Here is a 22,120-nt window from a genome sequence, read left to right on the forward strand (position 1 = left end):
AACTAAACAAAATGAAAAAAAAAAAAAAACTAATTAAAAAGAAAAAAAAAAAACAAGACAAAAATTTTCTAAGTAAACTTGTCAAACCATATTAACTCGTTAAAACCGGAAAACGTGTAATGAAAGTCTGATGACTACATAAAAAAAATTAAACATTAATAAACTAAATTAAACAAAAAAATTGTTAAAAAAAAAAAAAACAAAAAAAGAAGTAAAAAAAATCATGAAAGGCATCAAAAACAGCTAAAAAATAATAAGACAAAAAAAAAACTAAAGCATCAGTGTTTTATAGTGAACTTCACAGTGCAGTCCACAATAAAACACCGATGCCATTTACTATATGTTCCAATGAACAGAATGGATACACCTTTTGCGCCACACCTACTACTGCTTGAAACTAGGTCAAGTATGAGTAAGGAAACTGTGATTTTAGTCATAAAATTTAATGAATAATAAATGATGAATTTTTTACAATTATAACAAGCAACTAATAAAATAAAATTGAAAAAGACTAACTTTTTTCTTCCTCCTACAAATTGTTGCACTTGCTACTCTAGCAAGAAGCTCCCATGCAACTATTCCAAAACTGAAAACATCAGCCTTGTAATCGTATGGTTCGTGTTCAATCACCTTCATGTAGTTAATACAACCGCAAGTGTGTGTGTTATTAAAAAAAACCACATTTTTCAATTAGAAAGGAGAAACAAACAAAGACAATCAAAACTTATAATCATGCCATGCAAGATCATATGTCCCGAAAACATTCCAAGGTATGACCATGTAAAACAAGATGAAAAGAAACTCAAAATTCACATACAAGTAAAATGTACCTCAGGAGCCATCCAGTGGTATGTTCCCGTTTCAGCTGTCATTACCCTAGATTGAGTCCGTACTCTAGAAAACCCAAAATTAGTAGCTTTGACAACCTGTTAAAGAAGGGTGTAGAATAATACTATTACGATTCCAAAAATAAATATTAATACATCTGACACTACAAGGTCAACATGCATGGCAAGAAAGTGCAACATGCATATTAATAAGTATTATGGTATTAATACATATTAATACCCAAACAGTGGGCTATAAGTTCAACATGCATGGCAAGAAAGTTTTTCGAAAGAAGTGTAAAGACAACAGTAAAAAAGAGAACGGTTCTTGAAATCAAAATTCATGTAAACATGGAAGAGTATAAACAGGCACATGCAAGTTCAAGAAATGCTCTTCATTTTCATCCATCAGAAGATTGGCAGCTTTCATGTCCTTGTGAATTATGTTATTTTGGTGGAGATAATTCATTCCCTTTGAGACATCAACTGCCACTTTGATTAAGGATGGAAGCTTAAATACACCCTTCTGTTTATGCAGAAACTTGTATGAACTTCCTTTAGCCATGAACTCTCTTAAAGCAAAAATATAACACCAAAAAGTGACTATTGGTCAAGCAAATGAAAAGGCAGGGCAGAATTAAATGCATGACTGCCTGACTGGTACGTTTTGTCAAATTCACATTTTGCCACTTCACATAAGTTATGCAGTACCGTTCCATCAATTAGCAAAATAGCTCATATCTAATAAAGGGGGGTATAGGGGAAGGACATGAATATCAAATTCATGAAACACCAACTCTTAAGGTAAGAATTCCATTGAGCAAAGATGTGAAAGATTTACTAGGATGCACCAGTCACAATGCACAAGTTTGGAGACCGCGTTCATGCACCTATGAATTGCACAACGTTCTTATGCCGAACTTTCCTGCAAACCAACAATTGCAAAAGGTTACAACTTTCACAAATATCAAGAGAAACCGAGGGTTACCTCACCACAGCTTAGTGAATTAGATGCATGACTAGTACGTTTTGTCAAATTCACATTTTGCCACTTCACATAAGTTATGCAGTACCGTTCCATCAATTAGCAAAATAGCTCATATCTAATAAAGGGGGGCAGAGGGGCAGGACATCAATATCAAATTCATGAAACACCAACTCTTAAGGTAAGAATTTCATTGAGCAAAGATGTGAAAGATTTACTAGGATGCACCAGTCACAATGCACATGTTTGGAGACCGGGTGCATGCACCTATGAATTGCACAACGTTCTTATGCCGAACTTTCCTGCTAACCAAGAATTGCGAAAGGCTACAACTTTCACATATATCAAGAGAAACCGAGGGTTACCCCACCACAGCTTAGTGAAGAAGGTGGATCGATGCATGTAAAAGATTGTATACAAGAGAGACGCTGGACAAGTGCATGTAAAAAGTTATTAAGCCTTACAAGGATGAGAGAGGGAGGGAGCACCATCATTTTATATAATGGTTTATGGAAATTACAAATTATGCATCAACACCTTTTTCTGAATTTGCAAACATTGTTAACAGCATATGCTCCTTGTCATATTATGGTGATCCTTGATCAGTGCTCAGAAAAAGCTACCGCATCGTTTATCCTTGCACCGATCTTCTCTCTCATCTCCAACCTATTTCAATTAAGAAAGTTAGAACTGTTCAATGGAAGTGATGCATGATGATAGCTAATTCCCCTAATTTGATTTCGGTCTTTGATTTGGCTCTTGAAGCAACCCTCAAGCAGTTTTGCGAGTTTTGGATGAGCGTGCTTGGAGATTGTGGGCCATAGACCCTGCATGAATGTTGGTTAAAAAGTGAAAGTGCAATTTAAAAATGAGAAAAAAGCATTAATTTTATGTTAATATGAAAAGAATGGATACACCTTTTGCACCACACCAACAGCTGCTCGCAATATGAGTGACCAAGCTGTGACTTTGGTCATAAAATTTAATGAATTATTAGTGATGAATTTTTTACAATTATAACTAGCAACTAATAAAATAAAATTGAAAAATACAAGTTTTTTACCCTCCTCAAAACTGATGCGCTTACTTCTCTTGCTAGAAGCTCGCATGCAACTATTCCAAAACTCAAAACAGCAGCCTTGTGATCGTATGGTTTGGGTACAATCACCTTCATGTAGTTAAAACAACCTCAAGTGTGTATGTGTGTGTTATTAAAAAAAAAAAAAAAAAAAAAAAAAAAAAAAAACACCTCATTTTTCAATTAGATAGGAGAAACAATCAAAGACCCAATCAAAACATAAAATCATGGCATGCAAGATCATATGTCCTGAAAACATTCCAAGGTATTACCATGTAAAACAACATGAAAAGAAACTCAAAATTCACATACAAGTAAAATGTACCTCAGGAGCCATCCAGTGGTATGTTCCCGTTTCAGCTGTCATTACCCCAGATTGAGTCCGTACTCTGGAAAACCCAGAATCAGCAGCTTTGACAACCTGTGAAAGAAGGGTGTAGAATAATACTATTACCATTCCAAAAATACATATTAATACATCTGACACTACAAGGATGAACACCAAACCCAAACAGTGGGCTATAAGTTCACCATGCATGGCAAGAAAGTTTTTCGAAAGAAGAGTAAAGACAACAGCAAAAAAGAGAGCGGTTCTGGAATTAAAAATTCATGTAAACATGGAAGAGTATAAACAGGTACATGCAAGTTCAGGAAATGCTCTTCATTTTCATCCATCAGAAGATTGGCAGCTTTCAGGTCCTTGTGAATTATGTTATTTTGGTGGAGATAATTCATTCCCTTTGAGACATCAACTGCCACTTTGATTAAGGATGGAAGCTTAAATACACCCTTCTGTTTATGCAGAAACCTTGTAAACTTCCTTTAGCCATGAACTCTCTTAAAGCAAAAATATAACACCAAAAAGTGACTATTGGTGAAGCAAATGAAAAGGCAGGGCAGAATTAGATGCATCACTCGTACGTTTTGTCAAACTCATATTTTGCCACTTCACATAAGTTATGCAGTACCATTCCATCAATTAGCAAAATAGCTCATATCTAATAAAGGGGGGCAGAGGGGCAGGACATCAATATCAAATTCATGAAACACCAACTCTTAAGGTAAGAATTTCATTGAGCAAAGATGTGAAAGATTTACTAGGATGCACCAGTCACAATGCACATGTTTGGAGACCGGGTGCATGCACCTATGAATTGCACAACGTTCTTATGCCGAACTTTCCTGCAAACCAAAAATTGCAAAAGGTTACAACTTTCACATATATCAAGAGAAACCGAGGGTTACCCCACCACAGCTTAGTGAAGAAGGTGGATCGATGCTTGTAAAAGATTGTATACAAGAGAGAAGCTGGACAACTGCATGTAAAAAGTTATTAAGCTTTACAAGGATGAGAGAGGGAGGGATCACCATCATTTTATATAATGGATTCTGGAATTTACAAATTATGCATCAACACCTTTTCTGAATTTGCAAACATTGTTAACATCGTATGCTCCTTGTCATATGATGGTGATCCTTGATCAGTGCTCAGAAAAAGCTACCGCATGGTTAATCCTTGCACCGATCTTCTCTCTCATCTCCAGCCTATTTCAATTAAGAAAGTTAGAACTGTTCAATGGAACTGATGCATGATGATGGCTAATTCCCCTAATTTGATTTCGGTCTTTGATTTGGCTCTTGAAGCAACCCTCAAGCAGTTTAGCGAGTTTTGGATGAGCGTGCTTGGAGATTGTGGGCCATAGACCCTGCAGGAATGTTGGTTAAAAAGTGAAAGTGCAATTTAAAAATGAGAAAAAAGCATTAGTTTTACGTTAATATGAACAGAATGGATACACCTTTTGCACCACACCTAATGCTGCTCGCAACCGGTTCATGTATGAGTGAAGAAGCTGTGACTTTGGTCATAAAATTTAATGAATAATAAGTGATGAATTTTTTACAATTATAACTAGCAACTAATAAATAAAATTGAAAAATACAACTTTTTTACCCTCCTCAAAACTGGTGCGCTTACTTCTCTTGCTAGAAGCTCGCATGCAACTATTCCAAAACTCAAAACAGCAGCTTTATGATCGTATGGTTTCTGTACAATCACCTTCATGTAGTTAAAACAACGGCAAGTGTGTATGTGTGTGTTATTAAAAAAAAAAAAAAAAAAAAAACACCTCATTTTTCAATTAGATAGGAGAAACAAACAAAGACCCAATCAAAACATAAAACCATGGCATGCAAGATCATATGTCCCCATCACATTCCAAGGTATGACCATGTAAAACAACATGAAAAGAAACTCAAAATTCACATACAAGTAAAATGTACCTCAGGAGCCATCCAGTGGTATGTTCCCGTTTCAGCTGTCATTACCCCAGATTGAGTCCGTACTCTGGAAAACCCAAAATCAGCAGCTTTGACAACCTGTGAAAGAAGGGTGTAGAATAATACTATTACCATTCCAAAAATACATATTAATACATCTGACACTACAAGGATGAACACCAAACCCAAACAGTGGGCTATAAGTTCAGCATGCATGGCAAGAAAGTTTTTCGAAAGAAGTGTAAAGACAACAGCAAAAAAGAGAGCGGTTCTGGAATTAAAAATTCATGTAAACATGGAAGAGTATAAACAGGTACATGCAAGTTCAGGAAATGCTCTTCATTTTCATCCATCAGAAGATTGGCAGCTTTCAGGTCCTTGTGAATTATGTTATTTTGGTGGAGATAATTCATTCCCTTTGAGACATCAACTGCCACTTTGATTAAGGATGGAAGCTTAAATACACCCTTCTGTTTATGCAGAAACCTTGTAAACTTCCTTTAGCCAAGAACTCTCTTAAAGCAAAAATATAACACCAAAAAGCGACTATTGGTGAAGCAAATGAAAAGGCAGGGCAGAATTAGATGCATCACTCGTACGTTTTGTCAAACTCATATTTTGCCACTTCACATAAGTTATGCAGTACCATTCCATCAATTAGCAAAATAGCTCATATCTAATAAAGGGGGGCAGAGGGGCAGGACATCAATATCAAATTCATGAAACACCAACTCTTAAGGTAAGAATTTCATTGAGCAAAGATGTGAAAGATTTACTAGGATGCACCAGTCACAATGCACATGTTTGGAGACCGGGTGCATGCACCTATGAATTGCACAACGTTCTTATGCCGAACTTTCCTGCAAACCAAAAATTGCAAAAGGTTACAACTTTCACATATATCAAGAGAAACCGAGGGTTACCCCACCACAGCTTAGTGAAGAAGGTGGATCGATGCTTGTAAAAGATTGTATACAAGAGAGAAGCTGGACAACTGCATGTAAAAAGTTATTAAGCTTTACAAGGATGAGAGAGGGAGGGATCACCATCATTTTATATAATGGATTCTGGAATTTACAAATTATGCATCAACACCTTTTCTGAATTTGCAAACATTGTTAACATCGTATGCTCCTTGTCATATGATGGTGATCCTTGATCAGTGCTCAGAAAAAGCTACCGCATGGTTAATCCTTGCACCGATCTTCTCTCTCATCTCCAGCCTATTTCAATTAAGAAAGTTAGAACTGTTCAATGGAACTGATGCATGATGATGGCTAATTCCCCTAATTTGATTTCGGTCTTTGATTTGGCTCTTGAAGCAACCCTCAAGCAGTTTTGAGAGTTTTGGATGAGCGTGCTTGGAGATTGTGGGCCATAGACCCTGCAGGAATGTTGGTTAAAAAGTGAAAGTGCAATTTAAAAATGAGAAAAAAGCATTAGTTTTACGTTAATATGAACAGAATGGATACACCTTTTGCACCACACCTACTGCTGCTCGCAACCGGTTCATGTATGAGTGAAGAAGCTGTGACTTTGGTCATAAAAATTTAATGAATAATAAGTGATGAATTTTTTTACAATTATAACTAGCAACTAATAAATAAAATTGAAAAATACAACTTTTTTACCCTCCTCAAAACTGGTGCGCTTACTTCTCTTGCTAGAAGCTCGCATCCAACTATTCCAAAACTCAAAACAGCAGCCTTATGATCGTATGGTTTCTATACAATCACCTTCATGTAGTTAAAACAACGGCAAGTGTGTATGTGTGTGTTATTAAAAAAAAAAAAAAAAAAAAAACACCTCATTTTTCAATTAGATAGGAGAAACAAACAAAGACCCAATCAAAACATAAAACCATGGCATGCAAGATCATATGTCCCCATCACATTCCAAGGTATGACCATGTAAAACAACATGAAAAGAAACTCAAAATTCACATACAAGTAAAATGTACCTCAGGAGCCATCCAGTGGTATGTTCCCGTTTCAGCTGTCATTACCCCAGATTGAGTCCGTACTCTGGAAAACCCAAAATCAGCAGCTTTGACAACCTGTGAAAGAAGGGTGTAGAATAATACTATTACCATTCCAAAAATACATATTAATACATCTGACACTACAAGGATGAACACCAAACCCAAACAGTGGGCTATAAGTTCAGCATGCATGGCAAGAAAGTTTTTCGAAAGAAGTGTAAAGACAACAGCAAAAAAGAGAGCGGTTCTGGAATTAAAAATTCATGTAAACATGGAAGAGTATAAACAGGTACATGCAAGTTCAGGAAATGCTCTTCATTTTCATCCATCAGAAGATTGGCAGCTTTCAGGTCCTTGTGAATTATGTTATTTTGGTGGAGATAATTCATTCCCTTTGAGACATCAACTGCCACTTTGATTAAGGATGGAAGCTTAAATACACCCTTCTGTTTATGCAGAAACCTTGTAAACTTCCTTTAGCCAAGAACTCTCTTAAAGCAAAAATATAACACCAAAAAGTGACTATTGGTGAAGCAAATGAAAAGGCAGGGCAGAATTAGATGCATCACTCGTACGTTTTGTCAAACTCATATTTTGCCACTTCACATAAGTTATGCAGTACCATTCCATCAATTAGCAAAATAGCTCATATCTAATAAAGGGGGGCAGAGGGGCAGGACATCAATATCAAATTCATGAAACACCAACTCTTAAGGTAAGAATTTCATTGAGCAAAGATGTGAAAGATTTACTAGGATGCACCAGTCACAATGCACATGTTTGGAGACCGGGTGCATGCACCTATGAATTGCACAACGTTCTTATGCCGAACTTTCCTGCAAACCAAAAAATTGCAAAAGGTTACAACTTTCACATATATCAAGAGAAACCGAGGGTTACCCCACCACAGCTTAGTGAAGAAGGTGGATCGATGCTTGTAAAAGATTGTATACAAGAGAGAAGCTGGACAACTGCATGTAAAAAGTTATTAAGCTTTACAAGGATGAGAGAGGGAGGGATCACCATCATTTTATATAATGGATTCTGGAATTTACAAATTATGCATCAACACCTTTTCTGAATTTGCAAACATTGTTAACATCGTATGCTCCTTGTCATATGATGGTGATCCTTGATCAGTGCTCAGAAAAAGCTACCGCATGGTTAATCCTTGCACCGATCTTCTCTCTCATCTCCAGCCTATTTCAATTAAGAAAGTTAGAACTGTTCAATGGAACTGATGCATGATGATGGCTAATTCCCCTAATTTGATTTCGGTCTTTGATTTGGCTCTTGAAGCAACCCTCAAGCAGTTTTGAGAGTTTTGGATGAGCGTGCTTGGAGATTGTGGGCCATAGACCCTGCAGGAATGTTGGTTAAAAAGTGAAAGTGCAATTTAAAAATGAGAAAAAAGCATTAGTTTTACGTTAATATGAACAGAATGGATACACCTTTTGCACCACACCTAATGCTGCTCGCAACCGGTTCATGTATGAGTGAAGAAGCTGTGACTTTGGTCATAAAATTTAATGAATAATAAGTGATGAATTTTTTACAATTATAACTAGCAACTAATAAATAAAATTGAAAAATACAACTTTTTTACCCTCCTCAAAACTGGTGCGCTTACTTCTCTTGCTAGAAGCTCGCATCCAACTATTCCAAAACTCAAAACAGCAGCCTTATGATCGTATGGTTTCTGTACAATCACCTTCATGTAGTTAAAACAACGGCAAGTGTGTATGTGTGTGTTATTAAAAAAAAAAAAAAAAAAAAAACACCTCATTTTTCAATTAGATAGGAGAAACAAACAAAGACCCAATCAAAACATAAAACCATGGCATGCAAGATCATATGTCCCAATCACATTCCAAGGTATGACCATGTAAAACAACATGAAAAGAAACTCAAAATTCACATACAAGTAAAATGTACCTCAGGAGCCATCCAGTGGTATGTTCCCGTTTCAGCTGTCATTACCCCAGATTGAGTCCGTACTCTGGAAAACCCAAAATCAGCAGCTTTGACAACCTGTGAAAGAAGGGTGTAGAATAATACTATTACCATTCCAAAAATACATATTAATACATCTGACACTACAAGGATGAACACCAAACCCAAACAGTGGGCTATAAGTTCAGCATGCATGCAAGAAAGTTTTTCGAAAGAAGTGTAAAGACAACAGAAAAAAAGAGAGCGGTTCTGGAATTAAAAATTCATGTAAACATGGAAGAGTATAAACAGGTACATGCAAGTTCAGGAAATGCTCTTCATTTTCATCCATCAGAAGATTGGCAGCTTTCAGGTCCTTGTGAATTATGTTATTTTGGTGGAGATAATTCATTCCCTTTGAGACATCAACTGCCACTTTGATTAAGGATGGAAGCTTAAATACACCCTTCTGTTTATGCAGAAACCTTGTAAACTTCCTTTAGCCATGAACTCTCTTAAAGCAAAAATATAACACCAACAAAAGTGACTATTGGTGAAGCAAATGAAAAGGCAGGGCAGAATTAGATGCATCACTCGTACGTTTTGTCAAACTCATATTTTGCCACTTCACATAAGTTATGCAGTACCATTCCATCAATTAGCAAAATAGCTCATATCTAATAAAGGGGGGCAGAGGGGCAGGACATCAATATCAAATTCATGAAACACCAACTCTTAAGGTAAGAATTTCATTGAGCAAAGATGTGAAAGATTTACTAGGATGCACCAGTCACAATGCACATGTTTGGAGACCGGGTGCATGCACCTATGAATTGCACAACGTTCTTATGCCGAACTTTCCTGCAAACCAAAAATTGCAAAAGGTTACAACTTTCACATATATCAAGAGAAACCGAGGGTTACCCCACCACAGCTTAGTGAAGAAGGTGGATCGATGCTTGTAAAAGATTGTATACAAGAGAGAAGCTGGACAACTGCATGTAAAAAGTTATTAAGCTTTACAAGGATGAGAGAGGGAGGGATCACCATCATTTTATATAATGGATTCTGGAATTTACAAATTATGCATCAACACCTTTTCTGAATTTGCAAACATTGTTAACATCGTATGCTCCTTGTCATATGATGGTGATCCTTGATCAGTGCTCAGAAAAAGCTACCGCATGGTTAATCCTTGCACCGATCTTCTCTCTCATCTCCAGCCTATTTCAATTAAGAAAGTTAGAACTGTTCAATGGAACTGATGCATGATGATGGCTAATTCCCCTAATTTGATTTCGGTCTTTGATTTGGCTCTTGAAGCAACCCTCAAGCAGTTTAGCGAGTTTTGGATGAGCGTGCTTGGAGATTGTGGGCCATAGACCCTGCAGGAATGTTGGTTAAAAAGTGAAAGTGCAATTTAAAAAATGAGAAAAAAGCATTAGTTTTACGTTAATATGAACAGAATGGATACACCTTTTGCACCACACCTAATGCTGCTCGCAACCGGTTCATGTATGAGTGAAGAAGCTGTGACTTTGGTCATAAAATTTAATGAATAATAAGTGATGAATTTTTTACAATTATAACTAGCAACTAATAAATAAAATTGAAAAATACAACTTTTTTACCCTCCTCAAAACTGGTGCGCTTACTTCTCTTGCTAGAAGCTCGCATGCAACTATTCCAAAACTCAAAACAGCAGCCTTATGATCGTATGGTTTCTGTACAATCACCTTCATGTAGTTAAAACAACGGCAAGTGTGTATGTGTGTGTTATTAAAAAAAAAAAAAAAAAAAAAACACCTCATTTTTCAATTAGATAGGAGAAACAAACAAAGACCCAGTCAAAACATAAAACCATGGCATGCAAGATCATATGTCCCAATCACATTCCAAGGTATGACCATGTAAAACAACATGAAAAGAAACTCAAAATTCACATACAAGTAAAATGTACCTCAGGAGCCATCCAGTGGTATGTTCCCGTTTCAGCTGTCATTACCCCAGATTGAGTCCGTACTCTGGAAAACCCAAAATCAGCAGCTTTGACAACCTGTGAAAGAAGGGTGTAGAATAATACTATTACCATTCCAAAAATACATATTAATACATCTGACACTACAAGGATTAACACCAAACTCAAACAGTGGGCTATAAGTTCAACATGCATGCCAAGAAAGTTTTTCGAAAGAAGTGTAAAGACAACAGAAAAAAAGAGAGCGGTTCTGGAATTAAAAATTCATGTAAACATGGAAGAGTATAAACAGGTACATGCAAGTTCAGGAAATGCTCTTCATTTTCATCCATCAGAAGATTGGCAGCTTTCAGGTCCTTGTGAATTATGTTATTTTGGTGGAGATAATTCATTCCCTTTGAGACATCAACTGCCACTTTGATTAAGGATGGAAGCTTAAATACACCCTTCTGTTTATGCAGAAACCTTGTAAACTTCCTTTAGCCATGAACTCTCTTAAAGCAAAAATATAACACCAAAAAGTGACTATTGGTGAAGCAAATGAAAAGGCAGGGCAGAATTAGATGCATCACTCGTACGTTTTGTCAAACTCATATTTTGCCACTTCACATAAGTTATGCAGTACCATTCCATCAATTAGCAAAATAGCTCATATCTAATAAAGGGGGGCAGAGGGGCAGGACATCAATATCAAATTCATGAAACACCAACTCTTAAGGTAAGAATTTCATTGAGCAAAGATGTGAAAGATTTACTAGGATGCACCAGTCACAATGCACATGTTTGGAGACCGGGTGCATGCACCTATGAATTGCACAACGTTCTTATGCCGAACTTTCCTGCAAACCAAAAATTGCAAAAGGTTACAACTTTCACATATATCAAGAGAAACCGAGGGTTACCCCACCACAGCTTAGTGAAGAAGGTGGATCGATGCTTGTAAAAGATTGTATACAAGAGAGAAGCTGGACAACTGCATGTAAAAAGTTATTAAGCTTTACAAGGATGAGAGAGGGAGGGATCACCATCATTTTATATAATGGATTCTGGAATTTACAAATTATGCATCAACACCTTTTCTGAATTTGCAAACATTGTTAACATCGTATGCTCCTTGTCATATGATGGTGATCCTTGATCAGTGCTCAGAAAAAGCTACCGCATGGTTAATCCTTGCACCGATCTTCTCTCTCATCTCCAGCCTATTTCAATTAAGAAAGTTAGAACTGTTCAATGGAACTGATGCATGATGATGGCTAATTCCCCTAATTTGATTTCGGTCTTTGATTTGGCTCTTGAAGCAACCCTCAAGCAGTTTAGCGAGTTTTGGATGAGCGTGCTTGGAGATTGTGGGCCATAGACCCTGCAGGAATGTTGGTTAAAAAGTGAAAGTGCAATTTAAAAATGAGAAAAAAGCATTAGTTTTATGTTAATATGAACAGAATGGATACACCTTTTGCACCACACCTAATGCTGCTCGCAACCGGTTCATGTATGAGTGAAGAAGCTGTGACTTTGGTCATAAAATTTAATGAATAATAAGTGATGAATTTTTTACAATTATAACTAGCAACTAATAAATAAAATTGAAAAATACAACTTTTTTACCCTCCTCAAAACTGGTGCGCTTACTTCTCTTGCTAGAAGCTCGCATGCAACTATTCCAAAACTCAAAACAGCAGCTTTATGATCGTATGGTTTCTGTACAATCACCTTCACGTAGTTAAAACAACGGCAAGTGTGTATGTGTGTGTTATTAAAAATAAAAAAAAAAAAAAACCTCATTTTTCAATTAGATAGGAGAAACAAACAAAGACCCAATCAAAACATAAAACCATGGCATGCAAGATCATATGTCCCAATCACATTCCAAGGTATGACCATGTAAAACAACATGAAAAGAAACTCAAAATTCACATACAAGTAAAATGTACCTCAGGAGCCATCCAGTGGTATGTTCCCGTTTCAGCTGTCATTACCCCAGATTGAGTCCGTACTCTGGAAAACCCAGAATCAGCAGCTTTGACAACCTGTGAAAGAAGAGTGTAGAATAATACTATTACCATTCCAAAAATACATATTAATACATCTGACACTACAAGGATGAACACCAAACCCAAACAGTGGGCTATAAGTTCAACATGCATGGCAAGAAAGTTTTTCGAAAAAAGGGTAAAGACAACAGTAAAAAAGAGAATGGTTCTTGAAATCAAAATTCATGTAAACATGGAAGAGTATAAACAGGTACATGCAAGTTCAGGAAATGCTCTTCATTTTCATCCATCAGAAGAGTGGCAGCTTTCAGGTCCTTGTGAATTATGTTATTTTGGTGGAGATAATTCATTCCCTTTGAGACATCAACTGCCACTTTGATTAAGCATGGAAGCTTAAATACACCCTTCTGTTCATGCAGAAACTTGTATAAACTTCCTTTAGCCATGAACTCTCTTAAAACAAATATATAACACCAAAAAGTGACTATTGGTGAAGCAAATGAAAAGGCAGGGCAGAATTAGATGCATCACTCGTACGTTTTGTCAAAATCACATTTTGCCACTTGACATAAGTTATGCAGCACCATTCCATCAATTAGCAAAATAGCTCATATCTAATAAAGGGGGGCAGAGGGGCAGGACATCAATATCAAATTCATGAAACACCAACTCTTAAGGTAAGAATTTCATTGAGCAAAGATGTGAAAGATTTACTAGGATGCACCAGTCACAATGCACATGTTTGGAGACCGGTTGCATGCACCTATGAATTGCACAACGTTCTTATGCCGAACTTTCCTGCTAACCAAGAATTGCGAAAGGCTACAATTTTCACATATATCAAGAGAAACCGAGGGTTACCCCACCACAGCTTAGTGAAGAAGGTGGATCGATGCATGTCAAAGATTGTATACAAGAGAGACGCTGGACAATTGCATGTAAAAAGTTATTAAGCCTTACAAGGATGAGAGAGGGAGGGAGCACCATCATTTTATATAATGGTTTATGGAAATTACAAATTATGCATCAACACCTTTTTCTGAATTTGCAAACATTGTTAACAGCATATGCTCCTTGTCATATGATGGTGATCCTTGATCAGTGCTCAGAAAAAGCTACCGCATCGTTTATCCTTGCACCGATCTTCTCTCTCATCTCCAACCTATTTCAATTAAGAAAGTTAGAACTGTTCAATGGAAGTGATGCATGATGATAGCTAATTCCCCTAATTTGATTTCGGTCTTTGATTTGGCTCTTCAAGCAACCCTCAAGCAGTTTTGCGAGTTTTGGATGAGCGTGCTTGGAGATTGTGGGCCAGAGACCCTGCATGAATGTTGGTTAAAAAGTGAAAGTGCAATTTAAAAATGAGAAAAAAGCATTAATTTTATGTTAATATGAAAAGAATGGATACACCTTTTGCACCACACCAACAGCTGCTCGCAATATGAGTGACCAAGCTGTGACTTTGGTCAGAAAATTTAATGAATTATTAGTGATGAATTTTTTACAATTATAACTAGCAACTAATAAAATAAAATTGAAAAATACAAGTTTTTTACCCTCCTCAAAACTGATGCGCTTACTTCTCTTGCTAGAAGCTCGCATGCAACTATTCCAAAACTCAAAACAGCAGCCTTGTGATCGTATGGTTTGGGTACAATCACCTTCATGTAGTTAAAACAACCTCAAGTGTGTATGTGTGTGTTATTAAAACAAAAAAAAAAAAAAAAACACCTCATTTTTCAATTAGATAGGAGAAACAAACAAAGACCCAATCAAAACATAAAACCAATTCACATGCAAGATCATATGTCCCAATCACATTCCAAGGTATGACCATGTAAAACAACATGAAAAGAAACTCAAAATTCACATACAAGTAAAATGTACCTCAGGAGCCATCCAGTGGTATGTTCCCGTTTCAGCTGTCATTACCCCAGATTGAGTCCGTACTCTGGAAAACCCAGAATCAGCAGCTTTGACAACCTGTGAAAGAAGGGTGTAGAATAATACTATTACCATTCCAAAAATACATATTAATACATCTGACACTACAGGGATGAACACCAAACCCAAACAGTGGGCTATAAGTTCAACATGCATGGCAAGAAAGTTTTTCGAAAAAAGTGTAAAGACAACAGTAAAAAAGAGAAGGGTTCTTGAAATCAAAATTCATGTAAACATGGAAGAGTATAAACAGGTACATGCAAGTTCAGGAAATGCTCTTCATTTTCATCCATCAGAAGAGTGGCAGCTTTCAGGTCCTTGTGAATTATGTTATTTTGGTGGAGATAATTCATTCCCTTTGAGACATCAACTGCCACTTTGATTAAGCATGGAAGCTTAAATACACCCTTCTGTTCATGCAGAAACTTGTATAAACTTCCTTTAGCCATGAACTCTCTTAAAACAAAAATATAACACCAAAAAGTGACTATTGGTGAAGCAAATGAAAAGGCAGGGCAGAATTAGATGCATCACTCGTACGTTTTGACAAAATCACATTTTGCCACTTGACATAAGTTATGCAGCACCATTCCATCAATTAGCAAAATAGCTCATATCTAATAAAGGGGGGCAGAGGGGCAGGACATCAATATCAAATTCATGAAACACCAACTCTTAAGGTAAGAATTTCATTGAGCAAAGATGTGAAAGATTTACTAGGATGCACCAGTCACAATGCACATGTTTGGAGACCGGGTGCATGCACCTATGAATTGCACAACGTTCTTATGCCGAACTTTCCTGCTAACCAAGAATTGCGAAAGGCTACAACTTTCACATATATCAAGAGAAACCGAGGGTTACCCCGCCACAGCTTAGTGAAGAAGGTGGATCGATGCATGTAAAAGATTGTATACAAGAGAGACGCTGGACAAGTGCATGTAAAAAGTTATTAAGCCTTACAAGGATGAGAGAGGGAGGGAGCACCATCATTTTATATAATGGTTTATGGAAATTACAAATTATGCATCAACACCTTTTTCTGAATTTGCAAACATTGTTAACAGCATATGCTCCTTGTCATATGATGGTGATCCTTGATCAGTGCTCAGAAAAAGCTACCGCATCGTTTATCCTTGCACCGATCTTCTCTCTCATCTCCAACCTATTTCAATTAAGAAAGTTAGAACTGTTCAATGGAAGTGATGCATGATGATAGCTAATTCCCCTAATTTGATTTCGGTCTTTGATTTGGCTCTTCAAGCAACCCTCAAGCAGTTTTGCGAGTTTTGGATGAGCGTGCTTGGAGATTGTGGGCCATAGACCCTGCAGGAATGTTGGTTAAAAAGTGAAAGTGCAATTTAAAAATGAGAAAAAAGCATTAGTTTTACGTTAATATGAACAGAATGGATACACCTTTTGCACCACACCTACTGCTGCTCGCAACCGGTTCATGTATGAGTGAAGAAGCTGTGACTTTGGTCATAAAATTTAATGAATAATAAGTGATGAATTTTTTACAATTATAACTAGCAACTAATAAAATAAAATTGAAAAATACAAGTTTTTTACCCTCCTCAAAACTGGTGCGCTTACTTCTCTTGCTAGAAGCTCGCATGCAACTATTCCAAAACTCAAAACAGCAGCCTTGTGATCGTATGGTTTGTGCACAATCACCTTCATGTAGTTAAAACAAACGCAATTGTGTATGTGTGTGTTATTAAAAATAAAAAAAAAAAACACCTCATTTTTCAATTAGATAGGAGAAACAAACAAAGACCCAATCAAAACATAAAACCATGGCATGCAAGATCATATGTCCCAATCACATTCCAAGGTATGACCATGTAAAACAACATGAAAAAGAAACTTTATATTCACATACAAGTAAAATGTACCTCAGGATCCATCCAGTGATATGTTCCTGTTTCAGCTGTCATTACCCTAGATTGAGTCCGTACTCTGGAAAACCCAAAATCAGCAGCTTTGACAACCTGTGAAAGAAGGTTGTAGAATAATACTATTACTATTCCAAAAATACATATTAATACATCTGACACTACAAGGATGAACACCAAACCCAAACAGTGGGCTATAAGTTCACCATGCATGGCAAGAAAGTTATTCGAAAGAAGTGTAAAGACAACAGAAAAAAAGAGAGCGGTTCTGGAATTAAAAATTCATGTAAACATGGAAGAGTATAAACAGGTACATGCAAGTTCAGGAAATGCTCTTCATTTTCATCCATCAGAAGATTGGCTAATTCCCCTAATTTGATTTCGGTCTTTGATTTGGCTCTTGAAGCAACCCTCAAGCAGTTTTGCGAGTTTTGGATGAGCGTGCTTGGAGATTGTGGGCCATAGACCCTGCAGGAATGTTGGTTAAAAAGTGAAAGTGCAATTTAAAAATGAGAAAAAAGCATTAGTTTTACGTTAATATGAACAGAATGGATACACCTTTTGCACCACACCTACTGCTGCTCGCAACCGGTTCATGTATGAGTGAAGAAGCTGTGACTTTGGTCATAAAATTTAATGAATAATAAGTGATGAATTTTTTACAATTATAACTAGCAACTAATAAAATAAAATTGAAAAATACAAGTTTTTTACCCTCCTCAAAACTGGTGCGCTTACTTCTCTTGCTAGAAGCTCGCATGCAACTATTCCAAAACTCAAAACAGCAGCCTTGTGATCGTATGGTTTGTGCACAATCACCTTCATGTAGTTAAAACAAACGCAATTGTGTATGTGTGTGTTATTAAAAAAAAAAAAAAAAAAAACACCTCATTTTTCAATTAGATAGGAGAAACAAAGAAAGACCCAATCAAAACATAAAACCATGGCATGCAAGATCATATGTCCCAATCACATTCCAAGGTATGACCATGTAAAACAACATGAAAAAGAAACTTTATATTCACATACAAGTAAAATGTACCTCAGGATCCATCCAGTGATATGTTCCTGTTTCAGCTGTCATTACCCTAGATTGAGTCCGTACTCTGGAAAACCCAAAATCTGCAGCTTTGACAACCTGTGAAAGAAGGTTGTAGAATAATACTATTACTATTCCAAAAATACATATTAATACATCTGACACTACAAGGATGAACACCAAACCCAAACAGTGGGCTATAAGTTCAGCATGCATGGCAAGAAAGTTATTCGAAAGAAGTGTAAAGACAACAGTAAAAAAGAGAACGGTTCTTGAATTCAAAATTCATGTAAACATGGAAGAGTATAAACAGGTACATGCAAGTTCAGGAAATGCTCTTCATTTTCATCCATCAGAAGATTGGCAGCTTTCAGGTCCTTGTGATTTATGTTATTTTCGTGGAGATAATTCATTCCCTTTGAGACATCAACTGCCACTTTGATTAAGGATGGAAGCTTAAATACACCCTTCTTTTTATGCAGAAACTTGTATAAACTTCCTTTAGCCATGAACTCTCATAAAGCAAAAATATAACACCAAAAAGTGACTATTGGTGAAGCAAATGAAAAGGCAGGGCAGAATTAGATGCATGACTCGTACGTTTTGTCAAACTCACATTTGTCCACTTCACATAAGTTATGCAGTACCATTCCAGCAATTAGCAAAATAGCTCATATCTAATAAAGGGGTGCAGAGGGGCAGGGCATCAATATCAAATTCATGAAACATCAACTCTTAAGGTAAGAATTCCATTGACCAAAGATGTGAAAGATTTACTAGGATGCACCAGTCACAATGCACATGTTTGGAGACCGGGTGCATGCACCTATGAATTGCACAACGTTCTTATGCCGAACTTTCCTGCAAACCAACAATTGCAAAAGGTTACAACTTTCACAAATATCAAGAGAAACCGAGGGTTACCCCACCACAGCTTAGTGAAGAAGGTGGATCGATGCATGTAAAAGATTGTATACAAGAGAGAAGCTGGACAATTGCATGTAAAAAGTTATTAAGCTTTACAAGGATGTGAGAGGGAGGGAGCACCATCATTTTATATAAAGGTTTATGGAAATTACAAATTATGCATTAACACCATTCTCAATAGAAGCAACTTCAATGTGCATATAAAAGCTTTCTACTTGAAAAGGCATTGCAGATACTCATGAGTAGAAAGGTTTTAGTTCTTTAGTCTTATATTTTGTATTTACGATCTTGTATATATAGCTAGATAAATATGTAGGCTAGCATTTCTATTGGAAAACAGAAAGTTTCCAAGTCCGCAAATTCAATGAAGCAACAACTGGTACCATAGAGAAGTGGCCAGGTATTGATTTTTTTATCAGTAAGTTCTTATTCCCCTATCTTGATAATAATAGGAGGCTTTTTTATTTTTAATAAAATATTATTTTGAAGAAATAATATCACAAATATTTGCATGTAAAGGTTTTCAATTCTTGATTAGAAATGTTGAGTTTTTTTGTTCATACAATTAAGTTCTTTCGTACATTTTATGTAATTCTTTGATCCCTTTAGTTTCATCTAACCACAACTACATTATGCAAGCTCCACCAATACCTACCCCATATTTCTTCTAGCAAATCTCCTAATCGTTCCAGATCAACTAGAAATAGACTTTCACTTGCTTATTTTGTTTCAAATGATCGAAGAAAAAAGAAACATCTAATTAAGGAGTATACAAACAAAACATTTTAGAAATGGTGTCTGGAGATCTTTCAAGCATATATTCTTACAGACCTCATTATATAAACTTCCTGGTAGAACTCCCTAAGCATTTCTCCACTGACACGCTCAGGCTTTAGCACTTTGATGGCCACTTCCTGACTACAATACGTGCCTCAATACCTGAAGTGGTTAAATGAACAATCAACTGAGTAACTTGCAATCAGCAAAGTAACATAGATTTCAAATGACACAACTTACAAATCACCATATGATCCAGATGCAACATTGTTTTCAACTTTCAGTTGACTTGTGTCAATTTCCAAGACATTAGTTCCATCACTGGGTAATTCAACACAATCTGGAAGAGATTCAACCCCTGTTTTATTCTGCTTGTAAACAACAGAAACAAAAGGTTGTTTTGGAAAGCACTGCTCCAGTGGAGTATTGCAAACTTAGTTTATATAATGAAGATGAGGCATCCTGTTAAAATTCCCACAATCCATGTTAAAATTCCCACAATCTAGATATCCCAATGAATACTGGTGTTTTTTAATCTAATGACTTTTAAAGAGCACCTTCTTTTTTTATCAAAAACAAGAACAAAGAGAATACACAAAGTTAAACCTTCTTTTTTGGGAATTTTGTCATTTCCAGTATGGGGAATTGTCCAGAGGTATTGGATTTCAACTCTGACTGGAATGGCTAACTATTCAGAGAACATGCTACCAACATCAAGTCAATTGAAGCATTTGAGTTGCTGTATACGCTAACTAAATGGCTATGAGCACAAACTGCAAGAAAAATAAACAAATAAATATTTTTAAAAAAAAATTACAGTTTCAAGTTGAAGAACATTGACAGTGATTGGTTCTGCCCGCTAATATTACTACGGACTTCCTTTAAGACCTAGTTGCTTAATCATCATGTAGCATATCAAGCAGAAGATGTAAATCAAAGATATAGCCAACAAGTACTAACACACCATAGCAAGACTGTAAACCTAGATGGACATCACGGTTCTCCTTTAAAAATTGGTCACCTCTTTCCCCCAAAGATCATTTCAGCTGCAACAAGTTAACAGGCTTGCCACATACACTGGCAAAGGAATGAGGATAGAACCATAACCTCCATGAGGTTAGTTTAACTTTAAATGATTTATGAGAATGAGTTGAAAACAAAAGTTAAGTAATCAATTTGCAAACATAACTATCAACAATTCATACATCCTACACCCTTCTGTTTATGCAGAAACCTTGTAAACTTCCTTTAGCCATGAACTCTCTTAAAGCAAAAATATAACACCAAAAAGTGACTATTGGTGAAGCAAATGAAAAGGCAGGGCAGAATTAGATGCATCACTCGTACGTTTTGTCAAACTCATATTTTGCCACTTAACATAAGTTATGCAGGACCATTCCATCAATTAGCAAAATAGCTCATATCTAATAAAGGGGGGCAGAGGGGCAGGACATCAATATCAAATTCATGAAACACCAACTCTTAAGGTAAGAATTTCATTGAGCAAAGATGTGAAAGATTTACTAGGATGCACCAGTCACAATGCACATGTTTGGAGACCGGGTGCATGCACCTATGAATTGCACAACGTTCTTATGCCGAACTTTCCTGCAAACCAAAAATTGCAAAAGGTTACAACTTTCGCATATATCAAGAGAACCCGAGGGTTACTCCACCACAGCTTAGTGAAGAAGGTGGATCGATGCTTGTAAAAGATTGTATACAAGAGAGAAGCTGGACAACTGCATGTAAAAAGTTATTAAGCTTTACAAGGATGAGAGAGGGAGGGATCACCATCATTTTATATAATGGATTCTGGAATTTACAAATTATGCATCAACACCTTTTCTGAATTTGCAAACATTGTTAACATCGTATGCTCCTTGTCATATGATGGTGATCCTTGATCAGTGCTCAGAAAAAGCTACCGCATCGTTTATCCTTGCACCGATCTTCTCTCTCATCTCCAACCTATTTCAATTAAGAAAGTTAGAACTGTTCAATGGAAGTGATGCATGATGATAGCTAATTCCCCTAATTTGATTTCGGTCTTTGATTTGGCTCTTCAAGCAACCCTCAAGCAGTTTTGCGAGTTTTGGATGAGCGTGCTTGGAGATTGTGGGCCATAGACCCTGCATGAATGTTGGTTAAAAAGTGAAAGTGCAATTTAAAAATGAGAAAAAAGCATTAATTTTATGTTAATATGAAAAGAATGGATACACCTTTTGCACCACACCAACAGCTGCTCGCAATATGAGTGACCAAGCTGTGACTTTGGTCATAAAATTTAATGAATTATTAGTGATGAATTTTTTACAATTATAACTAGCAACTAATAAAATAAAATTGAAAAATACAACTTTTTTACCCTCCTCAAAACTGATGCGCTTACTTCTCTTGCTAGAAGCTCGCATGCAACTATTCCAAAACTCAAAACAGCAGCCTTGTGATCGTATGGTTTGGGTACAATCACCTTCATG

General features: G+C 36.5%; 2 protein-coding genes across 38 annotated transcripts; both read right to left on the reverse strand.

Moving 5' to 3' along the window:
* Positions 1-409: 409 nt before the first annotated feature.
* LOC118030575 (serine/threonine-protein kinase STY46-like) lies at positions 410-14,595 on the reverse strand. 37 transcript variants are annotated; one of them, XM_073410556.1, is made up of 23 exons: positions 14,466-14,595; positions 14,086-14,375; positions 13,307-13,459; positions 12,993-13,088; positions 12,667-12,759; positions 12,526-12,571; positions 11,814-12,421; positions 11,355-11,507; positions 11,041-11,136; positions 10,712-10,804; positions 10,557-10,616; positions 9,681-10,465; positions 9,397-9,549; positions 9,084-9,179; positions 8,172-8,847; positions 7,724-7,984; positions 7,128-7,594; positions 6,799-6,891; positions 5,767-6,701; positions 5,485-5,637; positions 5,171-5,266; positions 3,530-4,934; positions 3,037-3,311 (listed from the first exon to the last, which is right to left on the reverse strand). In XM_073410556.1, exons 7-12 carry the CDS (start codon positions 11,856-11,858, stop codon positions 10,310-10,312), a joined length of 603 nt encoding a protein of 200 aa, XP_073266657.1. In that variant the 5' UTR covers positions 11,859-12,421; positions 12,526-12,571; positions 12,667-12,759; positions 12,993-13,088; positions 13,307-13,459; positions 14,086-14,375; positions 14,466-14,595; the 3' UTR covers positions 3,037-3,311; positions 3,530-4,934; positions 5,171-5,266; positions 5,485-5,637; positions 5,767-6,701; positions 6,799-6,891; positions 7,128-7,594; positions 7,724-7,984; positions 8,172-8,847; positions 9,084-9,179; positions 9,397-9,549; positions 9,681-10,309. The 37 variants fall into 37 exon arrangements, with proteins under 37 accessions (XP_073266689.1, XP_073266669.1, XP_073266667.1 ...); XM_073410588.1 differs by lacking the exons at positions 10,712-10,804; positions 11,041-11,136; positions 11,355-11,507; ... (5 more) ...; positions 14,086-14,375; positions 14,466-14,595 and adding exons at positions 410-630; positions 831-926; positions 1,669-1,752; ... (1 more) ...; positions 2,730-2,779; positions 2,876-2,980 and having other exon boundaries at positions 3,216-3,311; positions 3,989-4,072; positions 4,259-4,934; positions 10,571-10,616; XM_073410568.1 differs by lacking the exons at positions 10,712-10,804; positions 11,041-11,136; positions 11,355-11,507; ... (5 more) ...; positions 14,086-14,375; positions 14,466-14,595 and adding exons at positions 410-630; positions 831-926; positions 1,718-1,752; ... (1 more) ...; positions 2,730-2,779; positions 2,876-2,980 and having other exon boundaries at positions 3,216-3,311; positions 3,530-3,682; positions 3,989-4,934; positions 10,571-10,616.
* A 449-nt stretch (positions 14,596-15,044) lies between these two features.
* LOC140954320 (serine/threonine-protein kinase STY46-like) lies at positions 15,045-18,546 on the reverse strand. Its single transcript, XM_073410555.1, has 7 exons — positions 18,254-18,546; positions 16,898-16,993; positions 16,572-16,676; positions 16,416-16,475; positions 16,036-16,325; positions 15,540-15,800; positions 15,045-15,409 (listed from the first exon to the last, which is right to left on the reverse strand). Exons 1-5 carry the CDS (start codon positions 18,443-18,445, stop codon positions 16,170-16,172), a joined length of 609 nt encoding a protein of 202 aa, XP_073266656.1. The 5' UTR covers positions 18,446-18,546; the 3' UTR covers positions 15,045-15,409; positions 15,540-15,800; positions 16,036-16,169.
* Positions 18,547-22,120: the final 3,574 nt, after the last annotated feature.

Source organism: Populus alba, chromosome 7 (assembly GCF_005239225.2).
Source record: "Populus alba chromosome 7, ASM523922v2, whole genome shotgun sequence".
Classification (NCBI taxonomy): domain Eukaryota; kingdom Viridiplantae; phylum Streptophyta; class Magnoliopsida; order Malpighiales; family Salicaceae; genus Populus; species Populus alba.